Below are 26,645 nucleotides of genomic sequence, written 5' to 3' on the forward strand. Positions count from 1 at the left end.
TTTTCCAAACCTCCGTGGAGTGCAGTTTTATCTCATATAAACAAAATTGCAATTTCCTTCTCCACTTTTGCATGTTTTAATAACTGTGCCTTACTGGACTCATCTCAGTGAAAATAATTAAGCTAATACACATAGGTTGGATGAAATTGTTAAAATTTAAACGATTACATTTGTTTCTTCTTTCCCTCTTACTGTTCGTCTTTCCAGGTGAAGAAGCTGGTCTATGTTTACTTGGTGCGTTACGCTGAGGAGCAGCAGGATCTTGCTCTGCTTTCAATTTCCACGTTTCAGCGAGGTCTGAAGGTACAGCAGTTTATATATGTGACAATTTTTTAGATTTGAGATAATATAAACCATTTTTCTAAAGCCTCGTCTTCATATTATACAAAAATTAGCTGCAATTCACCTAGCTTGCACGATAGTCCTCGTTAACTATGAGTGAATGGCTCTAAAAGCCTAACTTGTTTACAACATTTGGACAAAAAAAGCTTAAATGAAACTGAATTGATTGCTTAAATTAACGCGTTAGCGCGGTTAGTTCGTTAACGCGTTAGCACCATACAGCCCCATGCACGAGGCGATCCGCGCTAACTCACTAACGGAGATTTAATGCGGTTATGGCGTTAACGTCATTTTAACGAGTTTAACGCTGACAGCACTAATTTAATTGTTCTCTTTCACACCATGTCTCTCTGCTGTCTTCATCCACTTACCCCCAACTGGCCACAGCAGATGGTCGCCCCTCACTGAGCCTGATTCTTTGTGCAGTTTCTTCCTCTTAAAGGGGAGTTTTTCCTTCCCACTGTCACCAAAGCGCTTTCTCATAGTGGTCATATGATTGTTGGGGCTTTCTGTTTTCCTTGTATTATTGTAGGGTTTTTACCTTACAAAATAAAGTGCCTTGAGGCAACTGTTGTAGTGATTTTGCGCTATATAAATGAAATGAAAATGAATTGATTTAAATATCTGGAATTACTGGATAAATTGGCCTGAAATCACGACCAAATAAATAAAATTTAAAAAACATTTTATATTAGAACCAGCGATGGCAGTGCTGTGTTTTAGTGCTAATTTCCTAAAAGTGGTAAGCTACTTTACTTAACAGTGTTGTATTTCATTACTGACTGACCTTTATATTATTCATTGTGATCATGTTAGCATCCTGAGTTTAGCATAAAACTGCAGGAACTACTAGCCCCGGGAACAGCACCACAGAGCTGCTAGCATAACTACAGATTGCTCCTTTAGATTTTATTACTATTTTGCGATGAACAAAATGCAACATTTCACCACCTCTAAAAGTGTATTTTTCCACCACTTTGTACTTCTCCAGGATCCGAACCAGCTGATCAGAGCCAGCGCCCTGCGAGTCCTCTCCAGCATAAGAGTAACAATCATCGTTCCAATAATGATGTTGGCCATCAAAGAAGCTGCTTCGGATATGTCTCCGTATGTCAGGAAGACCGCAGCACATGCAATCCCTAAACTATACAGGTACGAACCCAAAAGGACAGTTTTAGGTTTATAAAACAAAGTTAGCATGATTTATTGAGTTGCTAGCTCTTACTGTATCAGTTATTATAACGACTAATGATCATATTTTTTTCTCACAGTCATTATAAAGTTTTGGTTATTTATCCACAGCTCTCCTAAGGTCTCACCACTAAATTTGAACTGGGTTGAGATCTGGACTTTACTGGGTCATTGCAACACCTTGATTCTTATCTTTGTCACTCATTCTGATTTTCTGGTGTATTTGGGCTCATTTTCCAAGTTCATGGTCCAATTTGGGACAAGAGTTTGCTGTTAGTCAGATGGCCTCATAACTGACTATAAAATACGTTGATATACAGAGAAGTAAATGGTCAACTGGAAAGTGCTGCAAGTCTGGTGGCTGCAAAACAAACCCAAATCATCACCTCTTCACCAGCATGCCTAACAGTTCCGGTGTAGTCTTGGGATTTTAGCAACTTCTCTGAGCATTGCACGGCTTTATTGTATCAGGATAAACCCTTTGAGATGTAGCATCTTGTTTTTTAGGAGCCCAAACAGACATTCATACAAAAGAGAACAAATTTTCTGGGGTGGATTTCAATATTGTGTTAACATACATCTGAATTCTCCAGACCAGCAAACTAACAACTTGTCTGCTTTTATGGAGGTGGTCATAATTCATCAAGTGCATTTGATTAGCCGCACCTGTCTGCTACTTACCCTCTTAATTCCAGTGGAAGCAGTAAGAGTGTGCTTAGTTTTTTTTACAGGACTGCGTACAGTCCTATTGAAACTTTATTTTTCATATGACCATTTCTCTTTTTTTACAAACTTTAACACAGTAGGAAATATATAAATTTGATAGAGAAAAACACAGTTTTTATGAATTCTTTGTTGTTTTTTCTTTGTGGGAGCCTTGATTCCCAGTCTGAGAACTACTAGGCCTGCTAGATCAAATGTTCATATGACTTGCTGCAACTGTAAAACTTTAGCAGTAAAAAATAGACTCCTGAGAACCCATTGCTGCTCTAGCAGTAAAATCCATTTTCTTTATACCCTTGAGGATGATTACTTACAGTTCCTGGAACAATTTTTCATGCATTTTTACTGATTTATTCTTCTCTCCTCTCAGTTTGGATCCTGAACAAAAAGACCAGCTGATTGAAGTCATAGAGAAACTCCTCGCTGACAAAACCACGGTGTGTTTTTCCTCTCTTCTCTTTGTTGATTCAGTGTTTTCTCCAGATTTTATTTCCAGCAAAGATAAATACAATTTTGCAAACCACACAGTGCACAAAATATCAGGGACCAGCTGCTGTGCACAGCACCAGATTGCGTTTAATGCCCCGGTTGTTTCAAGGCTTATCATTTGTTTAACCAGTCTCCTTTTTCACCTTGCAGTTTTTGCATTAGCTCTTTCTCTGGGAAATGCAACAAAACCAGAAACAGACTGCAGAAGTCAGTCAGTAGTTACAGGTTTTTTGTACCGTTGAAGATTTAATTGTACAATGCATGGATATTGTTAAAATCCACAGGGCTAACTTGTAACCTCCTAAAGGAAGATTCATGAACTTTATCTTAATGTGTGTGGTCTGAAATGCACTGCAGTTGGTGGCAGGAAGCGTTGTGATGGCTTTTGAAGAGGTGTGTCCGGAGCGCATTGATCTAATCCACAAGAACTACAGGAAGCTGTGTAATCTCTTGATTGATGTTGAGGAGTGGGGGCAGGTCGTCATCATCAACATGCTAACCCGCTACGCCAGAACGCAGTTTCTCAACCCAAACATCAATGTAAGTAAGCAACACACAGCACGAGAAAGCAAGCAGGCCAACAGCTGTTACATTTTTGATGAGTAACATATAGACTAATGTGAAACTGTTCTTATTATCCTTGGTTATTCTCGGTTCTATGTGAGTTTTTTCCTTGTCCGTCTTTCACTTTTTGAATGTGGTTTTCTATGTTGTGACTTCCCGCTTTCGATCTGTTCCCACCCTACTTGGTTCAAGTGTTCCTTACCTAACCTAAGCTCGCTTCCTTGTGCAAATTTATTCTGAAGGTGCAGGTGAGTAACTGAAGAGCAGTCCAAAAAATTTCCAATTTCCAACTTTGCTCTTTCCAATCTTCTACCTCCTTTTCCTAATCACGTTGACTTGACTTCATTGGAAGAGTTCATGAGATCACGGTCGAGAATTTAAAAAGTCTGATTCATCTAATCCTTATTATCCTTTCCTCTTAGTGTATGTTTAGTCTGTCTTTGTCAGATTGCCATGCGTTCTGTCGTTGACGCTCTCAGTTTAGGGGATTTAATCTTATTGACCATTTTGAGATGTTCATTTTCTTTTCATTGTTGTACAGCCTTTTGTGGCCTTTTTTCACTCTCTGTAAATACATCAAGTTTTCTGCTTGCACTTGGGTTAACCAATTCCTCAGTCTGACAGTCTTCAGTTTTTATTTAACTGAGAGTGAAGTAAGAAACACAGAAGCAGCAGATGTTCACACTTGAACAGGTAAAATAAGAGATTCATAGGTTAGAGTCTCATCGAATACTTTCATTACTAATTTGTGTGTTACAGAAACGTGAATTTATACTGAGGAGCAGTAACACCTAACATGCAGACTCTACTTGTATCGATGAATTTTAGTACATAATATAAACAATTTTTTTTTTTTTTTTACCATATAATATAAACAAAATATCACCGGCTTCATCACTGCCTGTTACAACGCTCCACGCAAACTTACAACCCTAGAAATAAGTTTAGCCATTATGTTTTGTCACTACTTTCTAATTTGCATATGAATCACATATTGGGTGACTACGGTGCAGCAGAGGTGTATAGGTACATTAGCTACTACTGTGACTGTGCAGTGGTACAATCATCCTGTCATTTCTTTTCCTCTCTCACTGCCACCTGATTTCAGTATATTTATCAGTTTTTATAAACACACCTGTTGACTTATTTTTGTCAAAAGTGACTAGGCCCAAATGGAACAATTTTTTTCCACAACATTGCTATTGTAGTAATTACCCATAAATGTGCTGCAGCCATTTTACAATAAGGACATTTTTCCACACTGCGCTCCTTTTTCTCCATTTCATGACTTTCATAGACGATTTAAAAAGGACCTATTATCCATCCATCCAATTTTCTGCTGTTTTTCTGGGTCGCAGCAGGAGCAGTCTAAGCATAGACATCCAGACCTTCCTTTTCCCGGCCACCTCCTCCAGCTCTTCTGAGAGGACACTGAAGCATTACTAAAGCCAAAGCCAAGAGATATAATCTGTCCAGCATATCGTGGGCCTCCTCACAGTAGGATATGTCCAAAACACCTCAACTGGCTCCTTTCAGTGTAGAGGACTAGTCCCTCTAGTCTGAGTCCTCTAGTCTCCTGAATGATAGAGACTAGGGCTCCACACTCTATTGCTAAGCTTTGTTCCCGACTTGTGAACAAGACTGATATGTATGTCACACAAACCTGGTGGCTGCTCCTCCCTGAGTTTGGGTCTGGCAGAGGTTTCTTATTGTTAAAGGGAGTTGTTTGCTCGTGAAGAATTATCTTGTGGGGGTTGCTCTCTATTAAAACCTTATAATATAAAGCACCGTGCGGCAATAGACATTATATAAATAAATTGAACTGAGATCAGTTCTTTATGAGGCCAGAAAGACCACATCATCTGCAAAGTGCAGCGATGAGATCGTGGACTACCAAACCAGCTGTATAATTATATCTGCAGCTATAAAATTTTTATTGGCATTGAATTGTTTAGATTTAGGTTTAAATGGAGACAATAAAGTAGGGAAAAAAACACCCCGACCATGACTTGTTGTTGATCAGTGTAGTTTTTCTACTGTATATTTGCATATTGCATATATAATTCACTCAAACGGAACTCAAGATTTAAAGTGTTATTGAAATGCAGATGGTTTGTTTTGCAAGAGATAACATGCAAGGTATGTCTAAATAATATAATTTGTCTTATATCATTTACATTTTCTAAGTCCTAACATAAAAAACATTAAAAACCAAATTGGGTGTCATTAGAATATCTTGAAATATGTCTCATATATAAAGGAAACAGCGTAGGTTCAGTACAAACTCACTTAAGAAGAAGATATAAAAATAAAAGTATTTAATGAAACCATTCTAACAAGAAGACATTTGGTCGCTCGAAGGTTAAACATGGCTGAAGTTTCATGTAAGGTCCAAGTAATCCATGTGAGCCAAAACCCCAGACTGCTCTTTGAGCTCAGTTTCAGACACATTCTCTGCTCTTGCCTCGTTGTGATATCGATGAGAGCAAACCATGTTTTTGCAAGGGGCAGCCAATCAGCAGAAAGTTGGCTTAAATGGAGGATAAAGAGAGGAGGAGCTAAAAGCATACAGATGATGAACTGAGGGCTCAAGTATAACATAAGCAGTCAACAGACGAAAAGAGCCAGCTAAAGAGCAACAGCAGCTAGTTTTAAGCTAACATAATGGTAGCTAATGATAAGCTTGAGTATCATAAAAATCAGACTGATACATTTGAAGCTCAATATACATCTGATAAACAGTTTGATTACATTCTCACATTGTATGAGTTTATTCCCTAAAGCATCAGGGTCCCAAAAATTGTGTCCACTACAACAACAGTTTTACTAACACCGGATAACAGCAGCTAACAGTATCTAACAGAGGCTAACAGGTTAACAGTAGCAAAAACAGCAGTCTTTCACACAGAAAAGTTCAAGTATCCTTAACAATTCAACCCAGTATCACTGTCATCGGTCAGACGGGAGCTTCTCTGACTTATTGACCTTAAACTCCTTTCACAAAGTTATATAGCCTTTTCCAGATTAAATAGATGCAGACACCTCTCACACAGCATTGACAGCTAAGGTAAAGCGTGGGCTGACAGCCTTCTAGAGATACACGAAAACTCTGGGGCAGATGAAGATGTGATCCAAACAATATCAGATCATGCCGGCTGGCCACAGCCATTAAGGGGTGTAAATTTAATGCTTTTTATCTCTCTTAACTGACACATTAGTCCTACAGTGGCCATAGAAGTTAGGATTAAACACTTGAATTGGGAAGGATGAGACAGCAGAACTCTTAAGTATACATCTACTTGCATCTTGCAGTGAAAATTTTATTATAACTTGAAAGCACTCCTCAAGAATCACTTTCTCTGCAGGAGTCCCTGCTGGAGGAGGGAGGCAGCGGCGATAAGACCTTCTACGGCTCAGATGAAGAGGAGGATGAAGACGAAGAGGAGAAGGAGAAGAAGGCCGAGGCTGCTGCCATGGCTAAGAGGAAGCCATATGTGATGGATCCAGACCACCGACTGCTACTAAGGAATACCAAACCGCTCCTGCAGAGCCGCAACGCAGCTGTGAGACCTCTGCTCTTTTGAATTATACACACACATTCCTGCAGTAAAACTCAGTCTATTGACTCACTACCATGGAAAGTGGCTGTGCCCTCTAAAATCATTTCTTAATGAGTAGATGAGGTCTTCATTCAACTTATAAAGCCTCTGACACTTAAGCATTTTAATGGTAAGTGTCCTTGTGTACAGCATTTAATCTGAGCTGACCTCTTGCTCAAAAATGAGGGCAATTTCCCCAAGGAAATTAATAAAGCATCACAATGCATTAGTGCTGCTGTGGTCACCTTGAGTAGCCTGTTTTGACCCATGTTAGATATTGTGAAATTCTGCCGTCACACACATTATCCAACCTTTGTATTGCTGTAGGCGAGCTGGTTTCTTGTGGTGAAATAAAATATGAAACACTTTTCCCATTCCTGAGCCAACAAGTGTTCGCTTATCTTGCATGAAGTGGAAAAGTCAATCATGGAGCTGTAATTGCTCTTTATGTGGTTACCTGCTTTGCATCAAACCAATGAAATGGAAAACCAAATAGTTTCCTTTTCCAGTGATGACAGTTGCATATTTGCAGGTATCAGTTCCAACCAATGACTGTATATAAAGTTTTCTACAGTCAATTCAAATTCAGTTCAATTCAAAATGTCTTTGTATAGCACATTCAAAAACAACAGAGTTGACCAAAGTGCTTCACAATTGGTTAAAAACAAGAAAAAAAAAATAGAGAAACAAATATAGATAAATAAGAAGGCAGTGAATTAACAATAAAAACATAAAACAGGCCTGATGGTACTCATACTGAACTTGAATTAAAAGCCAAAGTAAAAAAGTGAGTTTTAAGATGCGATTTAAAAGACTGAATAGACTCTGAAGTACGAGTCTCCTCCGGCAGATTATTGCAGAGTCTGGGTGCTGCTACTGCGAAGGCCCGATCTCCTCTATGTTTCAATCGAGACCTTGGTTGTGCTAAAAGCATCTGACTAGATGATCTCAGTGCTCCTTTGGGGTCATACATGTTGAGGAATTCATTTAAATAACTAGGCGCCATATTATTTAAAAGTATGTAAAAGAATCTTAAAATTAATACAATATTTTACAGGGAGTCAGTGTAAATTTGCTAAAACTGGAGTGATGTGTTCATACAGTCTAACACCTGTTAAAAGACGCGCAGCAGCAAGCGGACTAAGTGCAAGCGATGGAGAGACGAGTGTTGAAGACCCAAATAGAGAGAATTACAGTAGTCCAGTGTAGAGGTGATGAAGGTATGAATAAGTGTCATTGGTTCCAGTCTGACTGCTCTGACTTTGATGCAGACCAACAACCTGGTCTTTTTTACTTTAAAGTTTCCAGCATTGAAGCTTAGTCTCATGGTGACAAACCTACAGACTATCATTTTTTTCAGCTCTGCATCTCTTTACAGCCCATAAATTTACCAGTAAACAATCAGAAATGGTCTGTGTCAATTCAAACTTCTTTCATGAATATCAACTGAGATTCAGGTGTCTACCCATGTGTCTACCCTTTCTTGAAACAAATAGAACATTTCCAGTTGTCTCCTGCTGTGTGCTACATATAAGAAAGGACAAGGACAATACTCTGACCTGATTCTCCCAACATTGTTCAGAGTTCTTGTTTAGAGGTGGCTGAAGTGACTGACTGATGAGGAAGCATCCTGTAAAGGGTTTAGGGCCAGATTTACTAACGCATTGCACCAACACGAACTGGGTTTGGGTGTAAAAAAAAAAAGGATTATCAGCATGTGTAAGAGAACTCAAACCACGAAATATAAGGAGGAGAATCAGGTCCGCAAAGTAATGTTTGTGACATGCAATTTACAGCTGATATTTAATGCCGAACTATAGAATCTATTAACATTTGAGCTTGATATGAAACTAACTAAAAACAGAGCAAGTTTTGTGAATTACACATGAAATCAACCACACCTATGAACGCCTCAAACATTATTTTCTCTCAAAAGACTAGCGTGGTTGTGCGTTGGTCCTGTGTGATCCAGCCATTGTCTACATGTTGTCGAGTCAACAGGACTCATTGTTAAAAATATGTGGAATAAATGATGATGTCTGCGACACAATTAGAATAAAACTCAATGTAAACAGAACAAATGCCACAAAATGTCACAAAAAAACCTCACAAAACATATAAGGAGTGTTTTTTGGGAACAGCTGTGAAAGTGACAGGCTAACAGTAAACGGGTAATAACAAACATTCAAAAACCTTTTTGTGTTTTTTCTACAGCCAATGTTTGTTATTCAGTTTTGGTTGTGTTTTCTGTGGTTTCGCAGCATTTTTCTATTTGCTGGTGTTTTCTTAAGTTTCCGTGCATTTGAACTCTCAGGGTCACCATACAGGAGTGAAAACATAGGAAACTTTGTCATAAAGTGAAACAATTAAAGCTGTCCACTGCTCTTGGTGCTTCTCATGCTGCTTTTTGAGCTTTTTTGTACTTTGTCGTCTTCATGGGGAACTCCAATATTGCTCCATTTCCTATTCAGGCCCACTTTTCAACCAGTCAGCATTCCAGTGCATATGCGCTTTTGGTTTTTTTAACATGCTGCATTGGATCTACACAATTAATTCTGCTTTGTAAGAACTGTTTCCAATGCATATTGAGCATCTTAAAACTCCTGCCTCTTGAATGAACTTTTTACTGCTAGAGCAGTAAATAGAGAGCAAATCTGTATTTGCTTTAGTTTGTTCATGTATATTTAACACATGAGCAGAATAAATCCAAACACATTCGTCATCTCCAGTGCAACATAAGCATAAGGTAGTGATGCCTTGGTAATTAACTGCTGAAAATGAATGAATTTTCAATAGAGAACAAAACTCATTAATGGCCCAACACTCACCATTACACCTCTTTCTTTTTTTTACATTGGGAGGTTATGTCACTGTGTGAGACTTAAAAGTTTCTGTTTTCTCATTCTTTACACAATCCAGGTGGTGATGGCTGTGGCTCAGCTGTATTTCCATCTGGCCCCTAAAGCGGAGGTTGGTGTGATTGCCAAGGCCCTGGTCCGTCTCCTGAGGAGCCACAGGTGAGCTTTACAGTCTATAATTTCAAAATAAATTGCTTTCAAATCACTGTATCGCCATTTTCCAAAATTAAAACACCCTCCCCTCTGGAGAAAGTAACAGGAAACAAGTTGAAATGTCGAAAAAATACACAGCTAAATGGGAGGGGAAAAAAGATTTAACAACCACAAAACTCAGCAAAGTGGAAAACAGTATGACAACAAAATAACAAGTGAGCGTAATAAAATGGATCGCTGATGCCTAGAAGCAGAAAGTAAAATTAAACAGGGAGCCCAGTGAAGCTGAAGTAAGCATGAACTCATAAACCATGAGGAGTGATGATCGCACATCGGTGGCCTGTTGCCTGTAAGTCCTGCACACTGTCAGCTTTTTATTGCACAAGTGGTCCTGTGGCTCAGGGTGTGTTGTAATGGGATCATCAATCAGCAGCGACCAAACACCAGCATCTCTCTGTGGGAGAGTCGTCCAAAATTCATTGTACCATACCTTATCTTTCATTAGACTTATTGCTATTGACTCTGTGGCGTCCGGGCTCGCATAATAACCACATGCATTTACTGCCTTAAATAATAATGCGCTGATGTTTAACAGGAATGTTTTTAAAACATTTGTACTTGCTACGTTTTGTGGCGTACAGGGGTAGCTACAAACGTGCCAGAAGTTTCAAGTAGAGGCCAATTGTGAAACGTCTCTTGGAATTCTTTTAGTTTTTGCATAAGATTAAGAATTATTGCTTGAAAAAGTAAGCTAGGTCACATTACCCTCAACATTTTTAATTTTGAAATCCAGATGTTGAAGCTGTTACTAGCAATAACAATATGTTCTTTCTGACAGATCGGACAAAAAAAAAGTTAAAATAAACAGAAAACACAACTCGTAGAGATGCCACTTGTTCTGCCTTAAAGCTAGAAATTCAGCTGTTAGCACTCTGGCGGCTAAGCACTGCAAGCAGTTTCAATTATAAGTGAGAATAACATCTTTATGAATCGTGGTGAAATTTAATACTTCTCTTAATACTAATGATTTCCTTGATACAGCTGCAGAAGAGTTTTGTTTGTTTTTGTTTTTTGTAATGACATACCAAGGGAAGAAGAACAAGTCAGAGCAGGTCCATGTAAAATCTAAAAACTCTATCAATCACTTAAAAGCTGAGAGATGCAGGTAAAGAATACAATTCATTTGTTTAAAGTGCCATGTATTGATGGAGAGAGGTCCCAAATAAGGCACTAAAGTGGGTTAAATAACAACAGGGGAACAATTTAATGGCCGATGCACTTGATGCATGCGTCCTGCGTCTGTGATGGTGTGATTTCAGTCATGATCAGTGACAGAAAAGTCATGAGGATGTTGAAATGATGATAAAAAAGAATCAGGATTGCATATTGTCATTTTTTTTAGAGACCTCCTGAAAGCTCCTCCTTGTCCCTCGCTTCTTAGCCTGTCTCAGACAAAAATTTTGTTTTCTTCTGACAGCAAAATAATTACCAGTTATCAGGATAATAATCCTCGATCGCTACTTACTCTGTGTCTTCTTCTTTTAGTGAAGTCCAGTATGTTGTTCTTCAGAACGTGGCAACAATGTCCATTAAGAGACGGGTGAGCTAAAGCTGGTGTTTCTGTTTTCTTCTGTTTTATATTTATGTGTTTAAATGGTATTTTTATTCTAACGAAGCTTCACGGAGGTTGTTCCTGTCTTTGTGTGTCACAGGGGATGTTTGAACCATATCTGAAGAGTTTCTACATCCGCTCAACAGATCCAACTCAGATCAAAGTCCTAAAGGTTGCTTTCTGTTCTCTTTTTTTGAAGATGGTCAGAAGTTTTTAGCAGTTTGTGGAGATATGAGAACATGATGGATTCTTATTATTGTTATTTGCAGCTGGAGGTTCTAACCAATCTGGCCAACGAGACAAACATTTCCACCATCCTCAGAGAATTTCAGGTACAATTAAAAAATATAAGTCATGTTTTAGGAAGAGCAGTCAGTCAGCAACCAACTTTGTCTTCCTGTATGAATTAATATGCAGAGTGGCTGCTTTTTTCTGGCAGACATATATTAAAAGCATGGATAAAGACTTTGTGGCTGCAACAATCCAAGCCATTGGTCGCTGTGCTACCAACATCAGCGAGGTGAGGGACACATGTCTGAACGGTCTTGTGCAGCTGCTCTCCAACCGAGATGGTGAGTCTTTTTATTTGTTAGTATAAGACACTCTTTAAACTGTACATATTGTATGAACAGATGGCAAAATAACATCAAAAACAAGACTTAAAAGTAAAAAGAGAAAAATACATTCCAAAAAATCTAATCAAATAGATCGAGACCTGATGACTGTGGAGTACGGTGAACTCGTTCTCATGTTCTAGATATGAGTTTGAGATTGTTTGATGTGTGTGATGGCATGTTATCCTGCTGGAAGCAGCCATCAGGAGATGGGTACACTGTGGTCATGAAAGTGGTAGACATGGCCAGCAACAATAATCAGGTAGGATGTGGCATTTAAATGGTGCTCAGTTGATACTAAGGGGATTAAAATGTGTCGAGAAAATATCCCCCAACACCATTTTACCACCAGGATCCTGAACAAGGCAGGTTGAATCTGTGCTTTCATGTTATTTTTCATGCTCTGATTGTTGTTGAATGTTGTTTCATTAATGGAGAGTCATCGGCCCAGGCAACATTTTTCCACTCTTCTATTGTCCAGTTTTATCCCGTGTGAATTACAGCTTCAGTTTCTTGTTCTTGGGTGTCAGTACAGTCACCTGCTGTGGTCTGAAGCTGCTGTAGCCCATCTGTGTTATGCATTCAGCGTAACTTGGTTATAGGTTACTGGTTATGCAGGAAAATCCCAGCGGATCAGCACTTTCTGATACTCAAACCAGCACGTCTGGCATCAAGACCCATACCACGTTCAAAATCATTTAAATCACCTTTCTTCCTCACTGCATTGCTCGTTTTTTAACTTCAGCAGGTTGTCTTGGTCATGTCTTAATGTCATGACAGTTGAACAAATATACAGAATGAAGTGAACAGTGTGAATTTCTAGTGTGAATGAACTGGTAAATGAATGCTGAATACTTTCCACACATTGACTCGGAGCAGTAGTGATGTTTAAAAGTATGTATTTATTGTTCATTTCTGATTTCAACGAGTGACTCTTCTTTCTTTTGTGCAGAGTTGGTGGTTGCCGAGTCAGTGGTTGTTATCAAGAAGCTGCTGCAGATGCAGCCGGAGAAGCACAGCGACATCATAAAGCACATGGCGAAACTGACCGACAACATTCAGGTAAGAGTCTCTTTCATGACCTGCAGATGGTAGCTTACCTCAATGCCTCATTCAGTATCTATTATTATAAACCAGGTGTCAACTAAGTGTTCACTAATTGACTCGGGCTCTTGAACCACCGTTTACATTGACGGTAAACCTGTTTCTGCCAGTCATATCCCTCTGTAGTAGCAGTGTTAGTTTGCTATCAACCTGTGTTCTCAGGTGCCAATGGCACGGGCAAGTATCCTGTGGCTGATTGGAGAATACTGTGAGCATGTACCTAAGATCGCCCCAGATGTTCTAAGGAAGATGGCCAAGTCATTCACTAATGAAGAGGACATTGTGAAGCTTCAGATCATCAATTTGGCAGCCAAGCTATATCTGACCAACTCCAAACAGGTGGGAATGGCATGTTTTTCTGTCACTAGTATTTATGGCTGTCCTTTTGTTCTGTCTCCCTTCCCTCACCCACAAATTGGTCACAACAACACAACAAATGGCTGCCCTGCCCTGAGCCTGGTTCTTCTTCAGGTTTCTCCCTGTTAAAAGGGAGTTTTTCCTTCTCACTTTCACCAAGTGCTTGCTGATAGGGGGTCGTCTGATTGTTGGGGTCTTCTCTCTTATTGTAGATTCTTTACCTTACAATAAAAGCACCTTAAGGTGACTGTTGTTTTGTTTTGGTGTTATAAATACACCAGTTTCAACCCCAAAAGTTTGAATTTATTAGAAACAAACTTGTGGCAGAAGGTACACCTGAAAGGAAAGTCTGACCCATTTGTATGAACATTTTAGAGGAAGAGGAATTTAATCCAGAATAAAAACATTTCAACTCACACATTTAATTTCACTTCACAGAATAAATTACTCAAATATCCCCTTTGTCTTGAAAATTCAAGTCAGCAGTGATATTTGTGCTAGTGAGCAAAGACACTGTTGTAAAGGCAAAATCTAATCTTTAATTAAATTAGGCTCATTGCTTACAGCAGCAGGGTGCAGCTGGGAGGATTCAGGATGGTGATAGTCTGGCTGCCTCTCCCTGATAATAAGTGTGAATACACATCAACAAGGTCTGCTGATTCAAATCATCACCATCACAAAAAAAGAAACATTTGAGATTATATTCAATATCCAACGTGTTGTTTTTAAAAATGATCTTGCAGTATTGTGCATAAATGACTGAGCATGATGTTGGCTTTCATTTAGTTTGTGTGAACAAGGCTGCTGTCAGGTGACAGAACGCACTAAACACACCTCTATGGCGTCCACACACGCTCTTCTTCCTGCCTTCTCCAGTCTCACCTGGGACATTGTTGCCACCTACACTTATGCACTGTGTAAATTTGCAGTCTAGAAATAAAGCCAGTGACGCTCTTACACAGTCATTACGCTGCATATCTTCATTAAAAGTGCTCTTAGATTTTTTCTGCAATGCAGACCAAGTTAAAGAAAACTCAAATATGTCACATTCAGAGTCAATTTTCAAATGGTTTCCAAAAAAAGTGTTGAGCTTTATCATTCAAGTAAGCTTTCAATCAGGGACTCTGTCTTCTTATAAATTAGTTGCAGACTAGTTGCAAACCTTCACCAATCTCCTATCACCAATTATGTTTTTTTCTTTTAACGTGATGAGGTCTTACAGGAATCCATGAAACCAGAAACATGTCAGTGTATCCAGATATTTACATGCCTTTGGTTTTTCTTTGTGAAAGTTTCATACCAGGAAGTCTGTCTGTGTTTAAAATGTGTTCATTCATTTAACAAACAGACTTGAGTCATTTGAGAACACCTAATTCCTGTTTCTAAAGAGTCGTTTTTTGAAGTGGTCTTCAGCAAAAGTTCTCCAGGCTTTCTGGAGGTATTTCTTTTCCACTTATTTTCAGTCCAGCGCTCGTTTCTGACTGCTTTCAAGTACCTGTAAAACATCATGGAGGCTCTGTCATGGTATGGGGCTGCATTTCAGCCAGTGGTGATGGAGATCTTCTTAAAACTGATGGAATTACGAATGCAGAAAAAGACTGTCAACTTTGATCCACCATGCAGTACCATCTGATTGTCTGACCTGCAATGGCTTAGGTCCTTTTTAGCAGGACACCAAACACATTTCCTGTACAGTAAAATCATACCTGGATAAGAAAACACACAGGTGTGTCCTCGTAATTGTCAATTATGGATTGGCCTTCCTAGAGCTTGGGCCTCAGCACTTCTGAAGCAGTGTGAGCTCATCGTGACAGAAAACTGCACCAAAGGTCAGCCAACATCCATAGAAGGGCTTTGAATGTCCTTCAAGAAACAAGGAGAACTGTTCTTGAATAGTGATACCAAATACTGACTTTCGAGCTTCTTGTTTTTGCCTTATACAGTATTCCCATGTATGTTTGCACATTTCAGTGAGTCACATCTTTTTTTTATGTTCTAATAAAATATTACGACACGAGAGGTGGCTCAAGACTAATGCAGTAGTCCTATCCTCTTAGACCCTCTCAAACAAATCCACAGCTACATACACTCCCACACTGCACATGCACGTAACGCAGTAGATAAGGTGTTGTTTTACTGTTCTTCCACCTTCCTTTCGTGTCCCTTCACCCCTCAGACTAAACTGCTGACGCAGTATGTTCTCAACTTGGCCAAATACGACCAGAACTACGACATCCGCGACCGGGCACGCTTCATTCGCCAACTCATCGTGCCCACCGAGAAGAGTGGAGCCCTAAGCAAGTATGCTAAAAAGCTGTTCCTCGCCCTCAAACCTGCACCCGTCCTTGAGTCTCCTTTTAAAGGTACAGAAGCAAGTCAACAGTAAGTTTTGTTTTCTAGTTTGTGAACTTGTATTGCGGCTGTTTGAAAATTATAATGGCAGAAATAGTTTGAGCAATGTTATTAGCGTTTAATTACCATCAGTCATGAACCGCCTTAACAAACATGAGACAGTCACAATCAATTAAACAGAAAATTGACAGAAAATTGAGCCATAATTTCCTGCTGCTCTGTGTCTCTCTGTACGTTGAGACACCTGAGGCAAAAACAGCTAAAGTGAAAGAAAGAGGAAGTTATGGGCTGTTTTGGTCTACACAGCCAGCAGATGCAGCTGCAGCAGCGGCTCCGCATCAGATATAACGTATCCTTCTCAGAGTCATAACTCAGTCAGATATCAACACAAATAAGATCCTTTTTTTCCACAAGTATTGTGATTTAAGCTTCCAGGGATTATTATCTCAATTTCTTCCAATTTTAAATCTACAAAACAGCTTGGAAATAATGAACGAGGGATTTTTTTCCATGTGTCCAAGAGCTGTTTGAGGATACAGTTTTACAAAAGCCAAAGGTCATCCAGAGCATTCACGCATCTTTTTTGTAACTGAGTCTGTCCTTACACCGGGAGCATTTTTATTCTTCACATGAACATTCTGTCCATCTTTTTATTCATCTAAAGTACATCCAGCGGTTTTGCCTGCAGCTCTCTGATCTTGACTTGGCAGCAGCCTGACAGTAATCATAACAAAGACAGGAGAATCCACTCATCCTCATATTACAGAGCAAAGTCTTGAGATTTGAGATTTTAAAAGTTCATCCCGATTTCCTCTTTGAGGTCATCTCCTTGTGCTCCTCTGGATCACTTCCAGGGTGTCTGTATTTCCAGAACTCTCCCTTGCTTTAATTCCCTGTTTGCCACTTTGTACCCTCTGTGATACACACTCTTCTTCTTTGAAACAGCGATCCTCCAACTTTGGGACGGAGGACACAGTTAACACTTAGACACTCTTCTAGCTGTTTGTCCTTTGTTCTTTCTCCCTCCCCTCTCCCTCAACCTGTCGGGCTAAATGGCCGTCCCTACCAGTCCCTGGTTCTGCCGGCGGTATCTTCCTGTAAAAGGAGTTTTTCCTTCCCACCTGTGCTTGCTCACGGGTTGTCATCCAGCTGTTGAGGTTTCCGTCTGAATTTTGTACAGTATAAAGTGCCTTGAGGTGACTGTTGTTGTGATTTGGTGTTATATAAGTAAAACTGAATTGAATTGAATTCCACTAATAACTCCTGTTTGGTCTCTGGGCTGTAAATGGAAGTGGTCCACACAAGTTAATGTTTTCTTCAGTTTGAGTTCACATGCATGTAGTCAAAAAAGGATTTGGGTCCAGAGGTGCACAAGGAGATGACTTTGAAGTGGAGCTTAACTAAATTCAAAGCTGTTGAAGTTCTTTCTCAGAACTTTGTGATTCTGTGTTATGATAAGAGTGACTCTGCTCTTTCTGTTGCACTGATCTCTGTGTGTGCTTGCATTGTTTTTCCTTCTTTTTGCAGATCGAGACCACTTCCAGTTGGGTTCACTCTCCCACCTGTTGAATGCCAAGGCTGGGGGCTACCAGGAGTTGCCTGACTGGCCTGAAGCTGCCCCTGACCCCTCCGTGCGCAACGTGGAGGTGAAGGAGTCTGTGCGTGCAGTGGGAACAGTAACACACAGAGACACAGGGGCCCTCTGGGGGCCCCAAAGAATGGAGGGGAGCGAGAGTTGCTCCTTCCCCAGAGCAGTGCCTCAGAGGGGTTGGACAGAGTCACCAGAGCCTGACACTAACTCCAATATAACATTGATTCCTCTTTCACTGGTCATCTTTCATTTGCTTACAGCTCATTAGCATTAACAGCTCATCCTTTTTGGTCTCCATCTACTTCAAAATGGATGCTGCTTAACAACTTCCCCATCCATGGAGGAGAATGAGTCACAAAGGAGAAAAGAGGATTATTTTCATATTAATGAGAGAACATGTTAGACAGAAAGTGCCTAATTTGAGAACACCCGAATCATTATAGAAACAGTCAGTGGCATGAAGCTCCACCTCATCCTCTCTGCTGCACTCGCTTCTGTTCAGCAGCAGCTCACTCGCCCCATCCAGATGTTTCCTGACAGCTGTTTGAGCCAATAGCACATGCGATAGAGAAGAGAACAGATTTTAACAGCAGCATGCTGACAGTAGTATTAATGTTTAGTCAATACTTAAAACACAAAAGTCTGTCAGCCCAAATCTCCAAAGCCTCCTCTTCTTCTCCATCCCATTCACTCCATGTGCCATCGGTTCATCAGTTAAATTAACGTGAAATCAAGACTTGAGTGTTTTCACTACTCCATCTAAAAAAAGAAGAAAAGGAGACAAAACTTTAAATTTCAGTAGTGACCTCAAGGCTTGATTTTGTTGTGACATGTGTTTCGTAACAATAATGTTGCTTTTTAACACACAACGCAGTAATCCATGTCGTGTCTCTTTAAGTGTGAAGCACATTTCAATGTGGTGCTACAGGCGCCTTTCATGTTCTTGACCATGATGTTTGTACAGTTTAGCCGGTTAAACACATCAGTGTTTTCCCAAGTGGATCTTTACTTTTAGAAAATTGTTGTTTTGTCATCAGGATGGCTTTTTATCGTGTGGTAATGCAGCTGTGACTAAGGAAAAATACGTGTGCAGATTGCTGAATGTTTGCTTAGTCTGTGGAGGACTTACTCGCACGGTGGTAGTGAAACATGAACCAGAGACTGTTTGCCTTCAAGGTAAAAGCTGAGTCTTTTGAAATGTGCTGGTCACAGCAGTAAGGCACAATTTTTTACTTTGAAGGAGAATTCTCTGCTTTTCCAGTTTGCGTCATATTTCTCACAGTTTCATTGCTGCTCGGCTAGTTTTCTCCCTCTGAGTGATCTGGGAATCTCTCAGCGTCTGTGTTTTTATACACAAACTGAGTCGCACCGGCCGTGACACCTGCACGAGGTTACAAACACGGAGCCGTGCACGACCAGCTGAAATGACAGCTTTGCCAGGGCGAGAGCAGCAGGTGCAACAGGCTCATCACTTGCCTTTGCTTGAACCTGTCAAATTCGTAAATATCTATATATAGTTATCAATGTGCAAATGTACAAAAAAAAAAGAAGAAAAAATGAAAAAAATTTCAGGGGGGCCATTTTTGCCTTTATTTGATATTGGACTAAAACCACTGCGTTTCTGCTGCATTGCATATCGTCACCCACTCAACCAGTGGGCTAAACTAGCACTCTGTAAGTGTAAAAATTAAGGAATCACTAAAGCAAAAAAAAGGTTATGAGCAGTAGATTACTAGAGTGATTTATGAGCTGTTACACGAAGATATAAATGCATGCAAATTAGTCAACAGGTTGTTTTTTTCCATACAATACTTGTGGCCAGCCTTCCAAAAGCTGGGATCTGCCAGTTTTCCTTGTTTTAAGAGTATATTTAAGCTTATTAATACTGATTATGTTCAGTTAGGTGTGTGTTTTTATATCCAGTCAGACTCGTTTAATTCCCCTCTTGATATCTCGTGGCTAAAATGCAGTTGTAATCAGCAGCAAAGCTAAATTTCACAAATTTCAGAACATAGGGAGTGCTGAGGGAAGAAATCAGACCGAAAAGCTATAGTGTGCCTTTCAAATCATTATTATACATCATTTGTAGTTAAAGAGCAAAAACAAGCAGAGCTGTAAAACACTCAGTACTGTCCTCTGAAGTTCAGCTGCTGGAAAAACCTCTCTGGGTTATTCTGAAAGTCTCGCATTGCATCCACTCAAGTTGTGGCTGTTAAAGTTGGGAGGGTCAGTGAATCTTCTGAAGCCTCAGCCTCTCTGACAGACTCTCCTTCTGCTATACGGTCCTCCACAGACAGAGGAGGTCATAACCACCGGAGAGGGGCGGATCGGCTTACTAGGAGACTGGCGAGAGGTGCCCCTCCCTTTGAGTTTGGAAATGCAGTGGTGTTTGCGTTGATGACTGCTCTCTCTGTTTCTTCCCTGCCTGTCAGTTAACGTCTAAACTGCTGATGTTGGCATTTATACAAAATGATTTACACATTTCATATCACACAATGATCACAGTGTGTGAATGGGTGGATGACTGGATGTGTAAAGCGCTTTGGGGTCCTTAGGGACTAGTAAAGCGCTATACAAATACAGGCCATTTACCATTTAGGTGACATCAAATTTCCCTCGGGATGAATAAAGTATTCTGATTCTGATTCTGATAAATCCTCTGTCAGTTCACACGAAGTAAGACTGACCACTGTGTTTGTTTCAAGCAGACAGAGTTCAGCTTTAAGGGGTCCAATAAATTGTTTAGTAATAAGCAGTGGGATATAAGTTTCTTTAATTTTATAAACAAAGCTGATTCTAATTTGTAAATGAGACCAGTCAAAATCAATTCTTAATCTCAGGAAAAAATCTTCTAGTCTCAAGATTTACTTAATCATTAAGCTCCAACAGGGGCTTCCAAACATATCACACTGTCTTTATCAGCAGTTTTGGGACTTCTCTTTCATATTGGCTGAAAATTTTAAATATATAGCGAGTTTCATGAGAAAAAATCTTCATGTTCTTATCTTAAACCTCTCCACCTGCCAGCTTGGAAAACATGTACCTGTGAAGCTTACAGGTGCATGCTGTCCAAACCCACCTGATGAGTGCCTCCTGCACATGAGATTTTTGTTCGTTTGTCCAAACACTGCCCTAAAACGAGTTTGAAGCAGTAATTTAGTGGCAGGAGTGAAATTAAAGGATCTACAAGAACTGGAAAAGATTAATATTTGGCAGGAAGGTATATTGTGAGAGCAGAGCTGTAGACGTTAATCCTCTGACAGAAAGTTATTCATTCTTAAAGACTTTTTCCAGGCTTTGCTTTAGAAAGCAGAAGTGCTGATGCTCAATGCCAGGCTAGTTCTGCCTCAGTGCCTTTTGATAAGCAGCCAACATTTAGACAGGGTAGATTACTGAAATGAACATTATGCTACATTGTAGAAGCTCGGGGAGCTTCCATGGTCTATAGAAAATAGACATCGTAGGAGTGGTCATGTGACACGTGAAGATAGTACAGTAGTGGAAGGATGAAGGGTGTTTTGCTTTGGGGTTAGCTAAAACCTTTTTTACGTTTCTAAATGTTAAAAACATCTACACTACTAAGGAACAGATCTGTTTATTTTATTGTTTCTCTTTCACTCAGGTGCACTTTTTAGTGACGCCAACATAGAACAGAAGCCTTGTGAGAGCTTAAAGCAAAACAAAAGATTTTGACCTGCTGACGGGGACTCCTCCAGGTCTCCTCCCGTCCATCTGCTTGGTTTTCTTCATGAAGTTTGTGACTCGCTTGCTGATCACGTCACAAATGTTGTCACGTGATATTTTTTTTTATTTTTGATTGATGTGATTTGTTCTCAGATTTCTTCCTCTACCCCTCTGCTGCTCCACCTGTGCTGCTCTTCATTCTGCCCATCTAACCCATGCTAGCATATCATACTTTGTTGCTGGTGAAGACTAAGTGCATTTCATGTATTTTTTTTGATGTATTGGTGAAGTAGTGAATGCTAATGTTGACTTTTAATTTGACAGTATGAGTACGTATTAAGGTATATCCAGTAGTTATATTGGAGTATGTTGATTTTTTTACCAACAGAAGTTGTCCTTTTGATTACTTTTATCAAATACTGTGTTTAAAAGTTATCATGTAATTAAATTTAGGATTATTCTTATTATTTTGTCTCTGTGATATCCAAAACTGTTCTCACACATTCTTATTTTTTAGCCCCTGAAACCTTCCTGTGCCTGTTTCTCTTGCTCTCCTGACTTTTATTCTGAAAGAAACCACTTCCTTCTTTTTTCCTCATCTCCATCCCAATCTTTTTTTTCCCCTACGTCTGCCAGGTTTTTACGCTGCTTGAAAGAGTCACAACATTAACAAGTGTGAGTCAGTTAGCGGCAAACAGCCACACGTTCTTGAGCCTCAACCCATATAGCCGCAAAAACCCAAGTGCTTTTAAACTGAACGCCTCCCTCCCGCATATAGTAGTCGCTGTTCTGTGCTTAGCTCAGCCAAAGCTACCTGAAACACAGCACCCTGTTCCTCAGTCTCTACCATTAAAGAAGTGATTCTTTCAGCAGGCAGATCGGTGCTCAGGCACGTCACGCAGCATTAGGCTCCTTGTGGGTATTAAGTGGGGCTGAGATGTCCGTGCTCATTAGCAGATGGCTCTGGTTAATGAGTTTGGTCACAGAAAAAGCAGATGGCCTTTTCTTTTTAAGTGTAGGAGGATAGTTACTGCTCCTCAAAGATATCACTTCTCTTAATGGAACTGCTCCTATATCATTACAAGAAAAGCATTTCTGCAACTGGTCATGAAGGCAACACCTGGTGCTAATGTCTTTGTGTGCAAAAACAGAAAACTCTAATGCAAACAAGTAAACGACTCGCTCCATTGAAGCATTGGTGTAAATTTGCTCCCTGGCTGTGGGATCTGAGAGCAGATCTGCAGCAGCGATGGCTGGCTTCTTTTGGCTGCATCACGCCCAGGCAGAGGCACTCATGGCCATGCTATCTGCCCACGTTTCTGCTTCTGTCTGAGGGTTTTCTCTCTGAGGCGGGGCTGGAGGCTTACTGTTTGTACTCTCGCTTTTTCCGTTTTGTTTTATGCCAGGTGCCTGAGTGGACCAAATGCAGTAGCCGTGAGAAGAGGAAGGAGAAGAAAGTAGAAAAGCCGTTCTACACCGACTCAGAGGGAGAGTCTGGTCCTACGGAGTCTGCTGACAGTGGTAACTTTAGGCTGCTGGCACTGATAGCATGGTCATTTTTTTTTTTTGATTCAATAAGTAGTGCTCACAACAGGGGTGTGTGTTTGTGTGAGAGACTTTTGAGTCAGTGTGAATGATCTTGGTAGGGGCTGGTAAAACGAGACAGTCTCAAAAAATAAGCTCATTATCAATTGAATTTTATTACAAATCACAACAACTGTTACCTCAATGTGCTTTATATTGTAAAGACCCACAGAATAAGTCCTAATAATCATATCACCCCCTTTGAGCAAGCCCTTGAGATTTGTGTTGTTGACCAATTCTATAAAAATCTAAAGAAATAAGGTCCATCTCTCAATCCTTTCTAACTTTCATACCCTGTTTGTGGCACTCAGGTCCAAGTCCAGCTGTATAAATCTTTAAAATTGGTCATAATGCCCTAAGACAACTAGAGACTTCAACAGCAATAACAATATTGGCTGCAGACTATTTCTCGGGGGGGTTAATGCACATTTAATGTATTAACAGAAGAACGGAAGAAATGTATTGTACTTTGATTTATTGGCAATGGAAAAAAATATAGAATGTTACCAGATGAAAGTATCAGTACTGAGTTTGAATTTATTGTTTAAATATGTTGCATAAAACTAAACACAGAGACCAATCAAGGGTTGATGGTTACAAGTCGATGTGCAGCGATTTTCCAGCAAATTCAAATGAGTGTGTGATGATGAGGATGTGGAGACAGACAGCAAAATTTGTGAGGGAGCGGCTGCTGATTTTTATATAGGAGTGTGTGTGGAGAGCTGGTCAATGCCAGGGGTGGTGACATCGTGACATAAATGGAAAAGACGTAATGAAGAATTTCAGAATGTCAACGGCTGCTTTTAACCTGCGTATATATGGTGCTGTCTCATGACTTCTCGTGAGGTTTCAGGACCTCATGATGTATCGTGAGGCAGCAAAAGTCAAATCAATTCTGCTTTTATTGAGGATCATTATCTGAGGACCACATTTGGAGGTGACTCAAGGCAGAACTGAAGAGAAACAAAACTTGTCTTGTTCATACATGGACCTCATTCACTCCCAGTGCACAAATCTGTTCATCCAAATGTTTTCACCTGCTTTATTCTGCAAGTGCATTAACAGCAACAAGCACGCCTGTATAATTATGCTGATCCTGATTTCCTAATGTAGTGCATTATTATCTTATTTTAACATTTAAAAGCAGTTCTGTGAACATTAGTAAAGCCACGATGTTATTTTTAAAAAATAGATTTGAATCATATAAGTAAAATAAGACACTAGGTAGCAGTTTATAATGCTGCCTGTGTAATTTTCCAAAATGTTTTCTGAGTTTAGTGTGGAATTTTCAGTACATAGAAATATTCCCCATTAATTACAGCGTGAGATGCGGAAGTAGAGCTACTAAGGAATACATCCCTCAACCTTAAAATAACTCTAATAACACCTTAAGATGGGGAAATATAGAAAAGCCTCATTACTTCCAGTATAATTTTGTCTCTTATTGTCTAAAATACACCAAAATCACTTAAAAATACAAATAGGGTGAGGTATATCACCAGTTGCTGCATGTCGTCCTCCTGCTCTTCCTCCCAGCCTTCCCATCTTTTCTCCCCCGTCCTGTTTAAATAAAGGCTAAAAAGCCCAAATAAACATATTACAAATTTGCTTCAAGAGTTATTAAGCCTCAAGTTTAGGCACTGAAAATTACATCCTATTACTTTTGGGAAATTGCAAAATACGTTGTGGCCTTTGCTGTATGAAGTGCTAATTTGGATATTATCCCTGTACTCTGAATATAGTTTTATGTTCTTTTAAGAGCTTCATATTATTCTTACTTTTAGCAGTACTGACTGAAACATCGGTACTGTTACTAGCTTTTGAATATCTGTTGACCTCAACAGTATTTCACATTAAACAGAAAGTAAACCCCTAAATGTCTGATTCCATCTGATCAGTTATCTTTAATTGATAATCTTCTTTTAAGAAGATTATCAATATTCCTCACTATTACTGCTGCAGAAACTATCATCGGCTACAATAATATTATAGACAATATGCAGTTTTGTGAGTGCGGGTGTAGCATAAAACACCTCTGTCTTTAGTTGTTTCTGATGTGTCTGCCTCAGCTTCACGCTGAAAGAAAATCTGAGAATGTCAGTTAAAAGTTCTGCTTTATCTTTTTTTCTTTTTCCTCGCCTCTGGAGGAAAAAAGTGTCTGAGGCATCAATAATACAAAGGATAATAAAAGTTTGATCTCCTCTCTGGTTTTGATGAGCTCGACTCTTTTTGATGATAAAACAGTTTAACACGCAGACTCACTCAGTCCCAGCTGCTTTGTTTGTCAGAGGACGCCGTGTAAGATGTGAATACCAACAGCCTTCAGATCACACTTACTCTGTGTAGCCTTTCTAACCTCTGACCTCTCCCTCCACAGAGTCAGACTCTGCCAGTGGCTCGGAAAGCAGCAGTGGCAGCGAGGAGAGCGGGTCGGGATCAGAGAGCGAAGAGAGTAAGGAAGCCTCCGAGTCTGAGGAAGAAGAAGAGGAGGAGGAAGAGGAACAGAAGAAGAAAAAAAAGAAAGATCTAAAGAAGCCAGTGCAAGAAAGCGAAAGGTAGACTGCTTTACACTGCATGCCATGTCAGGCATATTTGCTGGACTATGGATGTTATTATTAGAATTGGTGGTCGCTTTGTTTGTAGAAAATAAAGTTTGACTCCTTGGGGGAAGTTTGACCTCTGGTTTCCTTTGACAGTGAGCAGAGCAGCGAAGAAGAAGAGAGGAAGCACCAGAGGAAGAGTAAACCGCGCAAGAGCGAGTCAGAGTCTGAATCTGACGAAGATGAGGAAAGCGAGTCTGAAAGCAGCCAGTCAGAGTCTGAAGACTCGGAGTCAGAGGCTGAGGTCAAGAAGAAAAAAAAGGTGCAAACCAGGGTTAACTACAGAGAAAGTGCACAGCAGCAGGGTGCATCAAAAACAATCATCAGATTTAAAAAGGCTGGGTTTTCTTTTTTAAGTAATGCACATAGAAGCTTGCAATAAATATAGAAGTACATGACTGAATATAAGGTTTCACACAGCCCCTGCTGTTGTTATGCTACCTACCACCAACCATGTGAAGCTAAGGAATCCGCTCTTTCCATCGGTGCGTGTTTCTATCGTTAGCGGTGAATAAAAGCACTTTTAAACCAGATTATTCTTTTTGATACAGCCTGTATCTAAGAAGCCACTAAAATTCTCATAACCTTAGCATTTCAAAATACAAGAGAGCGCAGTTGTGCCCCTTTTCCTATACAGCAGCATGAACAGCGTCTATTCGTGACAGTTTTTCTTTGTTCTCCAGACGGCTGAATCTAAACCTCCTCCCAAGCCTCTCAAGAAAGAGAGCAAGAAAGAAAAGAAAGAAATGTCTCTGCTCGACCTTGATGATTGTAAGTTGTTTTTGTTTCTTTTTCTTGATCTTTCCAGCTTTTCTTCTCAGACAGTAGAAAATGTATGGCACTCTCTTTAGAACGGAAAGCAGTCTAAGCAGAGGTGTCCACATCTACCTCTTCCCAGAACCGTCTTCATCTCTTTCATCTGAGAATCTCATCCCATTTCAAAATGCACAAACCACTTCTGAATTAGATGCAGTTCAGATGCCTGAACCATCTCATTAGCTCTTTTTGAGGAGCAGCAGCTATAATCTGAGCCCCTTTTAGATGACTGAGCTCAAGGGTTTGGTCACCACCCACAGATGTGTCCACAGAATAGTTAGGAAAGTAGAGCTTCCATTAAACCGATGCTCTCCCCTCATTCATAAACAAACCGTCCAAGATACTTAATCTCTCAACCAGACTTGGAGATGCTAATTCACACCTAAACCCCTTCACATTCTACAAAGATGCC

At 39.9% G+C, this 26,645-nt stretch overlaps 1 protein-coding gene across 13 annotated transcripts in view; it reads left to right on the plus strand.

Annotated features, from left to right (window-relative positions):
• Positions 1-26,645, plus strand: part of ap3b2 (adaptor related protein complex 3 subunit beta 2) — a 55,301-nt gene that overhangs the window by 16,774 nt on the left and 11,882 nt on the right. For 5 of the 13 annotated variants that reach the window (XM_026175205.2, XM_026175197.2, XM_026175199.2 and 2 more), the window contains exons 4-22: positions 208-303; positions 1,334-1,494; positions 2,627-2,693; positions 3,103-3,285; positions 6,675-6,872; positions 9,828-9,925; positions 11,465-11,519; positions 11,632-11,703; positions 11,801-11,863; positions 11,971-12,103; positions 13,098-13,207; positions 13,412-13,588; positions 15,783-15,969; positions 17,486-17,616; positions 21,870-21,908; positions 22,640-22,754; positions 25,195-25,372; positions 25,514-25,679; positions 26,101-26,188. In XM_026175205.2, the coding sequence (XP_026030990.2) occupies positions 208-303; positions 1,334-1,494; positions 2,627-2,693; positions 3,103-3,285; positions 6,675-6,872; positions 9,828-9,925; positions 11,465-11,519; positions 11,632-11,703; positions 11,801-11,863; positions 11,971-12,103; positions 13,098-13,207; positions 13,412-13,588; positions 15,783-15,969; positions 17,486-17,616; positions 21,870-21,908; positions 22,640-22,754; positions 25,195-25,372; positions 25,514-25,679; positions 26,101-26,188 (2,317 nt within the window). The remainder of the gene's footprint in view (positions 1-207; positions 304-1,333; positions 1,495-2,626; positions 2,694-3,102; positions 3,286-6,674; positions 6,873-9,827; positions 9,926-11,464; positions 11,520-11,631; positions 11,704-11,800; positions 11,864-11,970; positions 12,104-13,097; positions 13,208-13,411; positions 13,589-15,782; positions 15,970-17,485; positions 17,617-21,869; positions 21,909-22,639; positions 22,755-25,194; positions 25,373-25,513; positions 25,680-26,100; positions 26,189-26,645) is intronic. The other 8 variants (XM_026175209.2, XM_026175208.2, XM_026175206.2 and 5 more) reach the window with 3 other exon arrangements.

This window comes from Astatotilapia calliptera, chromosome 7 (genome assembly GCF_964374335.1).
Source record: "Astatotilapia calliptera chromosome 7, fAstCal68.1, whole genome shotgun sequence".
Taxonomy (NCBI): domain Eukaryota; kingdom Metazoa; phylum Chordata; class Actinopteri; order Cichliformes; family Cichlidae; genus Astatotilapia; species Astatotilapia calliptera.